We start from the raw sequence: 14470 nt of genomic DNA on the forward strand, positions 1-14470 counted from the left end.
CGCCGCTCGTATCTTAGCCTAATTTAAGCGTATCTGGTTACCAGAATACGCTTAAATTTGCGTCGGCGCAGATTCTGACTTAGGCCGACGTATCTACTGATACGCCGGCCTAAGTCTTTCTGAATCCACCTATATGAGTTACTACAGACTATTATTACTGGCCAAACCTCTGAGCTGTGCCCCCACCACTTATCTAACTCTGCCCAGTGAGAGCATGTCGAGGGCCAACAGGGGCACTCTTATTTTGCAGGGTGCAGGCGGTGGGTGGGGTTCACTTAGATGACTAATTCATAGTAGTCAAGTGAAACCAAATCAGAGACACACACAGGGGAGGGGGGAGGTTTGGCCAACAATAGACATAGCATATTGGGGTGTCTGCCCTTAGGAAGTAAAAATGGTTGACAAGTTTAATTTAAGGTCCAGCAAAGTCTGATCTCTACTGCAACTTTTACGTCATCTTGTGGGGCACTATTACTCCCACTGACACCGATAGGGCACTACTCCTCCAATGACACCAACAGTGGGGCATATTTCCTCCCACTGATATAAACGATAGAGTGCTATTCCTCAAATTGACACCAAAGATGTGGCACTACTCCTCGCACTGACGTCATTGATTCGGCACTATTCCTGGCAATGACGCCATTGATGGGGCACTATTCCTCCCACTGGCACCATTGATGGGGCATTATTCCTCCCACTGACGCCATTGATAGGTCACTATTTCTCCCACTGACACCATTGATGGGTCACTATTTCTCCCACTGACACTATTGATGGGTCACTATTTCTCCCACTGACACTATTGATGGGTCACTATTTCTCCCACTGACACCATTGATGGGTCACTATTTCTCCCACTGACGCCATTGATGGGGCACTATTCCTCCCACTGACGCCATTGATAGGTCACTATTTCTCCCACTGACACCATTGATGGGTCACTATTTCTCCCACTGACCCCATTGATGGGTCACTATTTCTCCCACTGGCACTATTGATGGGTCACTATTCCTCCCTCTGACCCCATTGATGGGGCACTATTTCTCCCACTGACACTATTGATGGGTCACTATTTCTCCCACTGACCCCATTGATGGGTCACTATTTCTCCCACTGACCCCATTGATGGGTCACTATTTCTCCCACTGACCCCATTGATGGGTCACTATTTCTCCCACTGACACTATTGATGGGTCACTATTTCTCCCACTGACACCATTGATGGGTCACTATTTCTCCCACTGACACCATTGAAGGGTCACTATTTCTCCCACTGACGCCATTGATGGGGCACTATTCCTCCCACTGACGCCATTGATGGGGCACTATTCCTCTCACTGACACCATTGATGGGTCACTATTCCTCCCACTGACACCATTGATGGGTCACTATTTCTCCCACTGACGCCATTGATGGGGCACTATTCCTCCCACTGACGCCATTGATGGGGCACTATTCCTCTCACTGACCCCATTGATGGGTCACTATTTCTCCCACTGACCCCATTGATGGGTCACTATTTCTCCCACTGACACCATTGATGGGTCACTATTTCTCCCACTGACGCCATTGATGGGGCACTATTCCTCCCACTGACGCCATTGATGGGGCACTATTCCTCTCACTGACCCCATTGATGGGTCACTATTTCTCCCACTGACCCCATTGATGGGTCACTATTTCTCCCACTGGCACTATTGATGGGTCACTATTCCTCCCTCTGACCCCATTGATGGGTCACTATTTCTCCCACTGACACTATTGATGGGGCACTATTTCTCCCACTGACACTATTGATGGGTCACTATTTCTCCCACTGACCCCATTGATGGGTCACTATTTCTCCCACTGACCCCATTGATGGGTCACTATTTCTCCCACTGACCCCATTGATGGGTCACTATTTCTCCCACTGACCCCATTGATGGGTCACTATTTCTCCCACTGACACCATTGATGGGTCACTATTTCTCCCACTGACACCATTGATGGGTCACTATTTCTCCCACTGACGCCATTGATGGGGCACTATTCCTCCCACTGACGCCATTGATGGGGCACTATTCCTCCCACTGACGCCATTGATGGGGCACTATTCCTCCCACTGACGCCATTGATGGGGCACTATTCCTCCCACTGACGCCATTGATGGGGCACTATTCCTCTCACTGACACCATTGATGGGGCACTATTCCTCTCACTGACGCCATTGATGGGGCACTATTCCTCTCACTGACACCATTGATGTGTCACTATTCCTCCCACTGACACCATTGATGGGTCACTATTCCTCCCACTGACACCATTGATGGGTCACTATTCCTCCCACTGACACCATTGATGGGTCACTATTTTTCCCACTGACACCATTAATGGGTCACTATTCCTCCCACTGACACCATTGATGGGTCACTATTCCTCCCACTGACACCATTGATGGGTCACTATTTCTCCCACTGACCCCATTGATGGGTCACTATTTCTCCCACTGACACCATTTATATTTCACTATTCCTCCCACTGACACCATTAATGGAGCGCTATTTCTCCCACTGACACCATTGATGGAGCGCTATTCCTCCAACTGACACCATTGATGGAGCGCTATTCCTTCCACTGACACAAATATTGGGGCACTATTCCTCCTCCAATTGACCACAGATGCAATGTGATTTCATCACTCCGACTGACTACCAAGCTCGAGGCATTCTGTGATGATGGGTCGTTTTCTACTCCCACTGGACACAATCCAGCCCCCCAAAAGTCTAAAGGACAGCAAACTGGCCCTTTGCTTAGAAGGTTTGGAGACCCCTGAAGTAACAGGTGTTTTGTTTGTGTTTCGTCTTGTAGGACCCGGTGCTATTTTCAGGGACTCTGAGGATGAACCTGGACCCCTTTGATAAATATTCTGAGGATGAAATTTGGAAAGCACTGGAGTTATCCAACCTGAAGAAGTTTGTCTCCAGCCAGACCGAAAAACTGGACTACGAGTGTGCGGAGGGTGGAGAAAATCTGAGGTAATGACATGACTGGCACCCAGGAGATCTTTCTGTCTATGGGCAGAGGTGTATTTATGATGGGGGTCCTCATGGGCGGGTGACGGGGATAGAGAGGACAACAACAAGACCTGAAAAATACAAATTGTACCTTTTTTCTTATTTTTCTTCCTCCTTATGGACATTTGTGGTAAAACTCGGCAATAGATCTATAGGGAGGGGTGCAGAGAATGGTCGGAGGTATTATAAGATTATTGTTCGGGTAACATGGAACCACCTCGTTTCCATTTATTGACCTGTACATTATAGAAAACAAACCACATGCTGCACGATATTACAATCATGACGCAAAGGGCGGAGCTTGTACAAACGGGTGTTATTATTCAGATGTGGCTAGGATGACTTATGTCAGCTGTGTCTCAGGGAGATTATACGCTGAGACATTAAAACTTGCTTGCTGATTGATGACGGTGCTCAGATATGTCAGTTGATGACTTTGTCAAAAGTATTGGGACACCTGCCCTTATACTCACATGGGGCCGGATTCAGATACATTGGAGTATCTTTCGGCGGGGCGTAACGTATCTCAGATACGTTATGCCGCCGTAAATTAGGGCGCAAGTTCCGTATGTAGAAAGAACTTGCGCCCTTAGTTATGGCGGCGTAACGTATGAGGTCCGGCGTAAGCCCGCCTAATTCAAATGTGGATGATGTGGGCGTGTTTTATGCAAATTCACTGTGACCCCACGTATTTGATGTATTGCGCCGTTCGTGAAAAAATCCCAGTGCGCATGCTCGAAATTACGCCGCAAATCGTCATTGCTTTAGACGTGAACGTAACTTACGTACAGCCCTATTCGCGAACGACTTACGCGAACAATGTAAAATTTTAAAAATTTGACGCGGGAACGACGTCCATACTTAACATAGGATACCCCTCATATAGCAGGGGTAACTTTACGCCGGAAAAAGCCTAACGTAAACGACGTAAAAAAATGCGCCGGCCGGACATACGTTTCTGAATCGGCGTAAATACCTAATTTGCATATTCCTCGCGGAAATATACGGAAGCGCCACCTAGCGACCAGCGTAAATATGCAGCCTAAGATACGATGGTGTAAGACACTTACGCCGGTCGGATCTTAGGGAAATTCTGGCGTATCTTGCTTTCTGAATACAGAAAGGAAAATACGCCGGCGCTTCGTAGCACTTACGCGGCGTATCAATAGATACACCGGCGTAAAGGCTATCTGAATCTGGGCCACGAACTTTAATGGCGTTGGGCTCAATATTGAGTTGGCCCACCCTTTGCAGCTATAACAGCTTCAGCTCTTTTTTTTTTTTTTGGTTAGGGGTTCCCCTTAATATTCATACCAGATTCAAAGGGCCTGGTAATGGACTGGGGGGGGGGGGGGGGGACCCATACCGTTCTTTTCAATGGCTTTTATCTGTATTGCCGGGACCCGACAATTCATTATAGCCGCGAGTAGTTTTAAATTACTTTTTTTTCCTTTAGAAATGTCATTTTGTGCAGGGACGGTTCTAAACACGGGAAAAATGCGCCACTTTACAGGCATACTATAGACACCCCCCAGGTATGAAATTTAAAGGAATATTTCAATTTTATTGTTCCACTTTAATCATTATTAAAATCAGACATTTTTAAAACTTTTTTTTTTTGCATTGATATATGTCCCCTGGGGCAGGACCCGGGTCCCCAAACACTTTTTATGAGAATAACTTGCATATTAACCTTTAAAATTGGCACTTTTGCTGTCTCCCATAGACTTTTAAAGGGTGTTCCGCTGCTTTCTAATTTCCCACGAACACCCCAAATAGTTCGCTATTCGGCGAACAACCGATGTTTGAGCTTATCTCTAGTCAATTTATGGCGGTGTTTAGAGATGTCCGTTGATGACTGTGCTCAGATATGTCAGTTTTTTTTTTGGAAGTGCAAGTGTTTGTTTTGAAATAAGTTACTTTCTACATCCTCTGCTAATACTCTTACCTTTGCAGTGTTGGTCAGCGTCAACTGGTATGTCTCGCCCGAGCTCTCCTACGTAAAACCCGCATCCTCATCCTGGATGAAGCCACGGCCGCCATTGACCTGGAGACTGACGACCTCATCCAAATGACCATCCGGACACAGTTTGAGGACTGCACAGTGCTGACAATCGCACACAGGCTCAACACCATCATGGATTACACAAGGTACACGCAGCAATTATTTATTTCAACTTAACTTAACTTATTTTGCCAAACATTTTAGCTGAAATTAACTTCAGATGTAGACACAGAAATGTTCTTAGGCCCCTTTCACATGTCCGCTCCGTCCGTCCGTTCATTACAAGTCCGTTAACGGGGGGCCGTCCGTGGGGGTATCCCAGTGCGCATGCTCAAAATTAACCCGGAACAGGCCAATGCTTCCGACGGTGACGTCATTCTACGCAAATCTCTATTCGCGAACGACTTACGCAAACGACGTAAAAATTTCAAATTTCTACGCGGGAACGACGGCCATACTTAACATTGAGTACGCCTCATAACAGTCGCTTTAACTATACGCCGGAAAAAGTCGAATGCAAACGACGTAAAAAAATGCGCCGGCCGGACGTACGTTCATGGATCGCCGTAACTAGCCAATTTGCATACTCAACGCGGATACTCAACGCGGAATTCGACGGAAACGCCACCTAGCGGCCGCCGAAAAATTGCATCTTAGATCTGACGGCGTACTAAGACGTACGCCTGTTGGATCCAGCCGAGATGCCGTCGTATCTTGTTTTGTAGATACAAAACAAAGATACGATGCGCAAAATTTTAAATTACGCGGCGTATCAATAGATACGCCGGCGTAATTGTTCTGTGGATCTGCCCCTAAGCCTAAAGATGCCTATTTCTTGCCTAGTCTCATGGCACTCTGGTTGGTCACATGATTGGGTCCCAGCTCCGGCTTCAGTGTGGAGCAGCCCTTCTTCTCAACACAGAGGAACCCTTGAAATACATGAAACAGTCAAATGGATAACATCAAATTATAGGCACCATTCCTCTAAAAAGTACATAAAAATTTGATGGCTCCCGACCACACCACAAAAGAGCGGAGAGTGAGACAAGGGACTTTGAATGTGCCATAATCCAAAAATCAACTCTCATTCTCCAGGTCAGGAGACTCATTAATTTAACGAATCCCTGACAGTGGCGGTCCGTCTATAGAGGGCGCTGGAGCGCCGCCCCCTCTGGTGGCTCCGCACCGCCACTGAAATAACATACATTCATGCATTGCATGAATGTATGTTATTGTTGCCAGCTGCCGCTGGTCTAATTCAGATGGCCGGAAATTGAGCGCCGACCACCTGAATAACGGCAGCTGGTTGGCTGTGCGGAAGTGCAGCTTTCCAGTACAGCCCTCGTCTCCCGGAAGCTTATCCTCGGAACGTACGGGGGGGGGGGGTTCCTTGGATAAGACTGACGGCCGTCTCAGCCAATCAGGTTGACTGATTCTGGTTATCGGTAACCTGATTGGCTGAAGCGTCACCAAGGCGGGAGAAGACATCGAGGGACGTGGAAGGAGAAAGATAAGTGCATTTTACAGGGCACAGTGGCATCAATGGGCACAGTGGCAACAATTAAAGGGCACAGTGGCGACAATTGAGGGGCACAGTGGCTGTGTTTGATGGCATGGCACAGTGGCTGCGTTTGATGGCATGGCACAGTGGTGCGAATTGATGGCATAGTGACTGCATTTGATGGCATGGCACAGTGGTGACAATTGATGGCACAGTGACTGAATTTGATGGGCACAGTGGGGTTGCAATTTTTTTATTTTTCGTTTGCACCCCCCCAAAAATTTTGAGCACCAGCCGCCACTGATCCCTGAAGTACCTTTTCAGCCTCGGGGGAACCCCTGCTAAAAAAAATATGATATCTACAACTCATAATACATTAGTGTGATGAAAGCTACAATACATAAACACCAGTGCAGCCACTGTGTACCAGGCCTTGGGTATCAGTTCTCCCAGATAATAAGAGTCACCCAGTGATCTCTGCAGGGAGCCAGTATGAACAGTATATTGTCCTTAAGTTCTGCTTTAAAGCCAAGTCTATATGAACGCATTTTTCTTTGCCAAAATGACCATTTTGTTTTCCTGTTCCAGGGTTCTCGTCCTCGACAAGGGGAGAATAGCTGAATTCGATACGCCCACCAACCTCATAGCATCTAAAGGAATATTTTACGGCATGGTGAAGGATGCTGGACTGGCCTAAATGTGTTTTTTCTTTTGTTTCAAATGTTTTGTTACAGACTGTCCGTCTTTTTTTTTTTTTTTACAGCTCCATTTTGTAAATAATATTGACAAAACTGGTTTATTTTGAGTTCTCTCAACATATCAAAGAAAAAAATTATTTTTAAAGGGACTGCCGTTTTTTTTTATTTCCAGACAACATATATATATTTTGACCGGTGAAAATAGAGAATTAAGACTATTTAAATATTGTACAAAATACTGTGTCCAGATTTATTTACAAAAGGAGAAATAAATTATATTCAATTTTTTTTCAAAAAAAAAAAAAAGTTTGTTTATAATAAATGATATTCACAAAAAAATAAAAATTAAAAAATAAAATAAAATATTGGCTTTTACTTTTTGACTGGATATGATGCTAGAAAACTAAACTGGAGGCTGAAAATGTTTTGTGAAGAAATGTTATTATTAACCACTTAAGGACCGGACCAATATGCTGGCTAAAGACCCAAGGTGTTTTTACAGTTCGGGACTGCGTCGCTTTAACAGACAATTGCGCGGTCGTGCGACGTGGCTCCCAAACAAAATTGGCGTCCTTTTTTCCCCACAAATAGAGCTTTCTTTTGGTGGTATTTGATCACATCTGTGGTTTTTAGTTTTTGCGCTATAAACAAAAATAGAGCGACAATTTTGAAAAAAATGCAATATTTTTTACTTTTTGCTATAATAAATATCCCCCAAAAACATATATCATTTTTTTTTTCCTCAGTTTAGGCCGATACGTATTCTTCTACCTATTTTTGGTAAAAAAAATCGCAATAATCGTTTATCTGTTGGTTTGCGCAACATTTATAGCGTTTACAAAATAGGGGATAGTTTTATTGCATTTTTATTTTTTTTACTACTAATGGCGGCGATCAGCGATTTTTTTCGTGACTGCGACATTATGGCGGACACTTCGGACAATTTTGACACATTTTTGGGACCATTGTCATTTTCACAGCAAAAAATGCATTTAAATTGCATTCTTTATTGTGAAAATGACAGTTGCAGTTTGGGAGTTAACCACAGGGGGCGCTGTAGGAGTTAGGGTTCACTTTGTGAGTGTTTACAACTGTAGGGGGGTGTGGCTGTAGGTGTGACGTCATCGATCGTGTCTCCCCTATAAAGGGGATGACGCGATCGATACGCCGCCACAGTGAAGCACGGGGAAGCCGTGTTTACACACGGCTCTCCTCGTTCTTCAGCTCCGGGGACCGATCGCCACACTCGAGCGGCGATCGGGTCCGCGGGACCCGCGGTCCCGGAGCTTCGGACCGGGTCGCGGGCGCGCGCCCGCGACCCACGGCTGGGTACAAGTACAGGACATATATATACGTGCTTGTGCCCAGCCGTGCCATTCTGCCGACGTATATGTGCAGGAGGCGGTCCGGAAGTGGTTAATATGACCAGATTTTATCATGTGTTTGGTCGATGTGGACCTCTCCTAGACTATACATTTTAGAGGAAGTACTGAATGGCTAAAATCCAATCTATTGGTCCATCTAAATCAGTGTCCCGATGATGACAGTGTGGCACTATTCCTCCCAATGACACCAACGAAGGGGCACAATTCTTCCCAATGACACCAACGAAGGGGCACAATTCTTCCCAATGACACCAACGAAGGGGCACAATTCCTCCCAATGACACCAACGAAGGGGCACAATTCCCCTCAATGACACCAACGAAGGGGCACAATTCCTACCACTGACACCAAAGTTGGGGCATTGTTTGTTTTCACTGCCATCGTGACCTTTTTCTACTCCCAGTGGCCCCTGATCTAAAGTCCAACTTCAGTCAAAAAAATAAAATTATTCCTAGCTTGTTTTGTCTAGGGGAGAGCAAAAACATTTTACTTACCTGATCCTCCGCATCCCCGGCATGCGGCATTCCTCCACGATCCAGCAGTAGACTGTTCCTCACTTCCAGAGCAGGGCTATGAACCCTCCTCTGGTCTTGTGGACGTCATACACCCTGCATACACCCCTCAGATTTTTGTAAATATTTTCTTCTATCTATTGTCTTCTATCTTTTCATGTGACAACACTAAAGAAATGACACTTTGCTACAATGTAAAGTAGTCGGTGTACAGCTTGTATAACAGTGTCAATTTGCTGTGAAAATTTTCAAATTGGGCCCAATTAGTAATTTTCCCTCCCCTGTGTCATGTGACTCTTTAGTGTTACAAGGTCTAAGGTGTGAATGGGGGGCAGGTGTGTTAAATTTGGTGTTATCGCTCTCAATCTCTAATACTGGTCACTGGAAGTTTAACGTGGCACCTCATGGCAAAGAACTCTAAGGATCTGAAAAAAAAAGACTTGTTGCTCTACATAAAGATGGCCTAGGCCAGTGATGGCGAACTTTGGCACCCCCAGATGTTTTGGAACTACATTTCCCATGATGCTCAACTACAATGCAGAGTGCATGAGCATCATGGGAAATGTAGTTCCAAAACATCTGGGGTGCCAAGGTTCGCCATCACTGGCCTAGGGCCTAGGCCAGGAATATGCAATTAGCGGACCTCCAGCTGTTGCATAACTACAAGTCCCAAGACTCTGACAGCACAAGCATGACACCCAGAGGCAGAGGCATGATGGGACTTGTAGTTTTGCAACAGTTGGAGGTCCGCTAATTGCATATCCCTGGCCTAGGCTATAAGAACATTGCCAAGACCCTGAAACTGAGCTGCAGCACGGCTTCCAAGACCATACAGCGGTTTAACAGCACACAATCCACTCAGAACAGGCCTCGCCATGGTCAACCAAAGAGGTTAAGTGCAAATGCTTAGTGTCATATCCAGATGTTGTCTTTGGGAAATAGACGTATGAGTGCTGCCAGCATTGCTGCAGAGGTTGAAGGGGTGGGGGGCCAGCCTGTCGGTGCTCAGTCCATACGCTGCACACTGCATGAAATTAGTCTGCATGGCTGTCGTCCCAGAAGGAAGCCTCTTCTAAAGATGGTGCACAAGAAAGCCCGCAAACAGTTTGCTGAAGACAAGCAAACTAAGGACATGGATTACTGGTACCATGTCCTGTGGTCTGATGAGACCAAGATAAACTTATTTGGTTCAGATGGTGTCAAGCGTGTGTGGCGGCAACCAGGTGAGGAGTACAAAGACAAGGGTGTCTTGCCCACAGTCAAGTATGGTGGTGGGAGTGTCATGGTCTGGGGCTGCAAGAGTGTTGCCGACACTGGAGAGCTACAGTTCATTGAGGGAACCATGAATGCCAACATGTACTTTGACATACTGAAGTAGCGCATGATCCCCTCCCTTCAGAGACTGGACCGCAGGGCAATATTCCAACATTATAACGACCCCAAACACACCTCCAAGACGACCACTGCCTTGCTAAAGAAGCTGAGGGTAAAGGTGATGGACTGGCCAAGCATGTCTCCAGATCTGAACCCTTTTGAGCATCTGTGGGACATCCTCAAACAGAAGGGGGAGGAGCGCAAGGTCTCCATCATCCACCAGCTCTGTGATGTCATCATGGAGGAGTGGAAGAGGACTCCAGTGGTAACCTTTGGAGCTCTGGTGACCTCCATGCCCAAGAGGGCATGTACACTCACTACTTTACATTGTTGAAAAAGTGTAATTTTTTCAGAGTTGTCACATGAAAAGATATAATAAAATATTTACAAAAATGTGAGGGGGGTGTACTCACTTTGTGAGATACTGTAGGTGCAGTTGAGCATGATGTTGTTCCTCACACTGTGCAGTGATTTTTTTTTCTTTTGACTGGAGAAAGTTGAACGCCGTACTCAAAATAACATCTGCAGATTTCGCAAGTTAACAAAACTTCTACATTATAGAGATAGCTTTTTATATTTGTGAATTACTTGTTTTTCAAAATTGGAGATCCATCATCTGTCCTATGGAGTGAAGGTGATGGTCCTGAGAACAAGAAGTTACACTCAATGAATGTATTGGTCCTATCATGGTCTTGGCCAGGGTTTTATAACTAGGGCTCCTTGAGCGTTGACCAATTTTTGCTTCTCTGATAAGTTCCTACTGAGACTATTTTTTTTTTTTTTTAGTCGTCTGAAAGGGGGGGGGGGAATTCTTCCCAATAACCACAAGTGTAAGGAGCAGTCTTCCCCAATAACCATAACCTGTATCATGAGTTGTAGATAATCATTTTTAGCAGGAAAATGTTGAGAAAGCATGATCTAGGCCAGGGATATGCAATTAGCGGACCTCCAGATGTTGCAAAACTACAATTCCCATCATGCCTCTGCCTTTGGGTGTCATGCTTATGGCTGTCAGAGTCTTGCTATGCCTCATGGGACTTGTAGTTCTGCAACAGCTGGAGGTCCGCTAATTGCATATCCCTGATCTAGGCTTTTGGTTCGGCCATACTTGTGACAGTTTTGGCAAATCATGTAAGCGTTTCAGCAACAAACTAGAAACTTCACCTGTCAATACCGAAGACCAATACTCACCTATATCAGGGCAGCCGGTTGGCTCAGAGGGTAGCTGCTCTGCCTCTCATGCTGGAGACCCTGGATCGAATCCCCCATCAGTCACTTTATCACTAGGCTCCTGGCTGTAGAAAAGCCCCTACAGCTGGGAGTTTCTCGGATCACAAAAAAGTAAGACCCTCTTTTATAGTGGCTGCCAGGTCACAGACAGCCACTTTATATTGTATAGTCCTAGTCATCCCCATTAACAGGGATTGGTGACTATTCCAAGGAGACAGCACCAGGACTAGAACCAGGAACTCCAACACCACTGCTGGATCAACTCCTGGCAGCTAACCCTCTGAGCCAACTCTCAGCTTGAGCATCAAAGCAAAGTATCTCAATGTACTCATCAGGCCTACCCAACATACATGGAATAAACTGCAACCAAAACCAGGATTTGAACCCTGGTCGCCATTAATCCTCCAGCAGGTTGCATTAGCACATGGCAGCCAACCCTCTGAGCCAAGTCTCAGACTGAGCATCAAAGCAAAGTATCTCAATGTACTCATCAGGCCTACCCAACATACAGGGAATAAACTGCAACCAAAAGCAGGATTTGAACCCTGGTCGCCAACTCACCATTAATCCACCAGAAGGTTGGATTAGCACATGGTGGCCAACCCTCTGAGCCAAGTCTCAGACTGAGCATCAAAGCAAAGTATCTCAATGTGCTCATCAGGCCTACACAACATACAGGGAATAAACTGCAACCAAAACCAGGATTTGAACCCTGGTCGCCATTAATCCTCCAGCAGGTTGCATTAGCACATGGCAGCCAACCCTCTGAGCCAAGTCTCAGACTGAGCATCAAAGCAAAGTATCTCAATGTACTCATCAGGCCTACCCAACATACAGGGAATAAACTGCAACCAAAACCAGGATTTGAACCCTGGTCGCCAACTCACCATTAATCCACCAGAAGGTTGGATTAGCACATGGTGGCCAACCCTCTGAGCCAAGTCTCAGACTGAGCATCAAAGCAAAGTATCTCAATGTACTCATCAGGCCTACCCAACACACAGGGAATAAACTGCAACCAAAACCAGGATTTGAACCCTGGTCGCCAACTCGCCATTAATCCACCAGAAGGCTGGATTAGCACATGGCAGCCAACCCTCTGAGCCAACTCTCAGCCCAATCACCAAGGCAAAGTATCTCAATCTGCTCATCAGGCCTACCCAACATACAGGGAATAAACTGAAACCAAAACCAGGATTTGATCCCTGGTCTCCATTAATCCACCAAAATCAAGCCAAACGCTACACTAGCACATGGCAGCTAACCCTCTGAGCCATCCCACAGCCTGGACATTAAAGCAAAGTATCTCAATGTGCTCATCAGGCCTGCACAACATACATGGAATAAACTGCAACCAAAACCAGGATTCGAACCCAGGTCACCATTAATCCACCAGAAGGCTGGATTAGCACATGGCAGCTAACCCTCTGAGCCAACTCTCAGTGTGACTAGCACCGAAATGTATCTCAGTGTTGTCCTCCTCAGGTCTACTCAACATAAGACATGGGAATAAATTAGAGGCAACAGTCAACTCACCATACCACATCAGCATTGGGATTTGAACCCAGTTCTCCAATAAATAGTAGCAGACTTTTTGACAACTAGCTGACTGAGCCACACAGGAGTCTGACTCCCCAGGTTGTTATTCCTCAATGTCATTAATCTCCAAGCAGGAGCGCATTAGAGGTTGAGTCTCATATGGTTGAGGTTGTAGCTGCACCAATCATTCAGATATCCTCACTGAAATTCAAAGAGGTCATATGACGTCCTTGGGCTTGAAGTGGTTAAAGCAGTGGTTATCAACCCTGTCCTCAGGGCCCACTAACAGGTTTGCAAGATAACTGAAATACATGACAGGTGATATAATTTGCTGCTCAGTGATTGCAGTATTCTAGTCTGCATCTCCCCAAGGTAATACATAAAACCTGGCCTGTTAGTGGGCCCTGAGGGCATGGATAATGACCACTGGGTTAAAGAACACAACATACATACAACATAATTATAGACACTGACACATACACCTACACAGGTTGAACTGGATGTCCTTATTCAACCTTATCTACTATGTAAGACTAATTTCCAGTTAGCACCATTAACGTTTGATTATAGTTGTTGCAGCCAAGGGTGGCACAACCAGTTATTAGATTTAGGGGGCAATAACTTATTTAGAGTGGGGCAAGGCAGGTTTGGATAGCTTTTTTCCCCTAAATAAATGAAATGATCATTTACAAACTGCATTCTGTATTTACTCGGGTTACCTTTGTGTAATATAAAAATTTGTTTGATTATCTAAATCATTTAAATGTGACAAACATGCAAAAAGAAATCAGGAAGGGGGCAAATACTTGTTCACAGCACTGTACGCCTTAATACACATTGGCGATTAGTTCACCACAATGGAAAGCCTAGAAGCCCGTACACACGATCGGATTTTCCGACAGCAATTGTGTGATGGCAGGGTTTTTTTGTCGGATAATCCGACCATTTGTACGCTCCATCGGACAATTGTTTTCGGAATTTCTGACAACAAAATGTTGGATAGCATGCTCTCAAATTTTCCGACAACAAATGTGTGCCATCGGATTATGCAATCGTGTGTACAAAAGTCTGTCGAACTAAGGCCCCTTTCACATTGGAGCGGGAGCCGCAGTGGCGGTATAGCGCCGCTAAAAATAGCGGCGCATTGCCGCGGGAATCGTCCGCTA

General features: G+C 45.6%; 1 protein-coding gene across 2 annotated transcripts in view; it reads left to right on the forward strand.

The window, feature by feature from the left end:
- ABCC3 (ATP binding cassette subfamily C member 3) overlaps positions 1 to 7437 on the forward strand; it is a 120639-nt gene extending 113202 nt beyond the window's left edge. For both annotated transcript variants that reach the window (XM_040330890.1, XM_040330891.1), the window contains exons 29-31: positions 2855 to 3021; positions 5017 to 5211; positions 7155 to 7437. In XM_040330890.1, the coding sequence (XP_040186824.1) occupies positions 2855 to 3021; positions 5017 to 5211; positions 7155 to 7263 (471 nt within the window). In that variant the 3' untranslated portion in view covers positions 7264 to 7437. The remainder of the gene's footprint in view (positions 1 to 2854; positions 3022 to 5016; positions 5212 to 7154) is intronic.
- The last annotated feature ends 7033 nt before the right edge of the window (positions 7438 to 14470 follow it).

The sequence above is a fragment of the Rana temporaria genome, chromosome 12, assembly GCF_905171775.1.
Source record: "Rana temporaria chromosome 12, aRanTem1.1, whole genome shotgun sequence".
Lineage (NCBI taxonomy): Eukaryota > Metazoa > Chordata > Amphibia > Anura > Ranidae > Rana > Rana temporaria.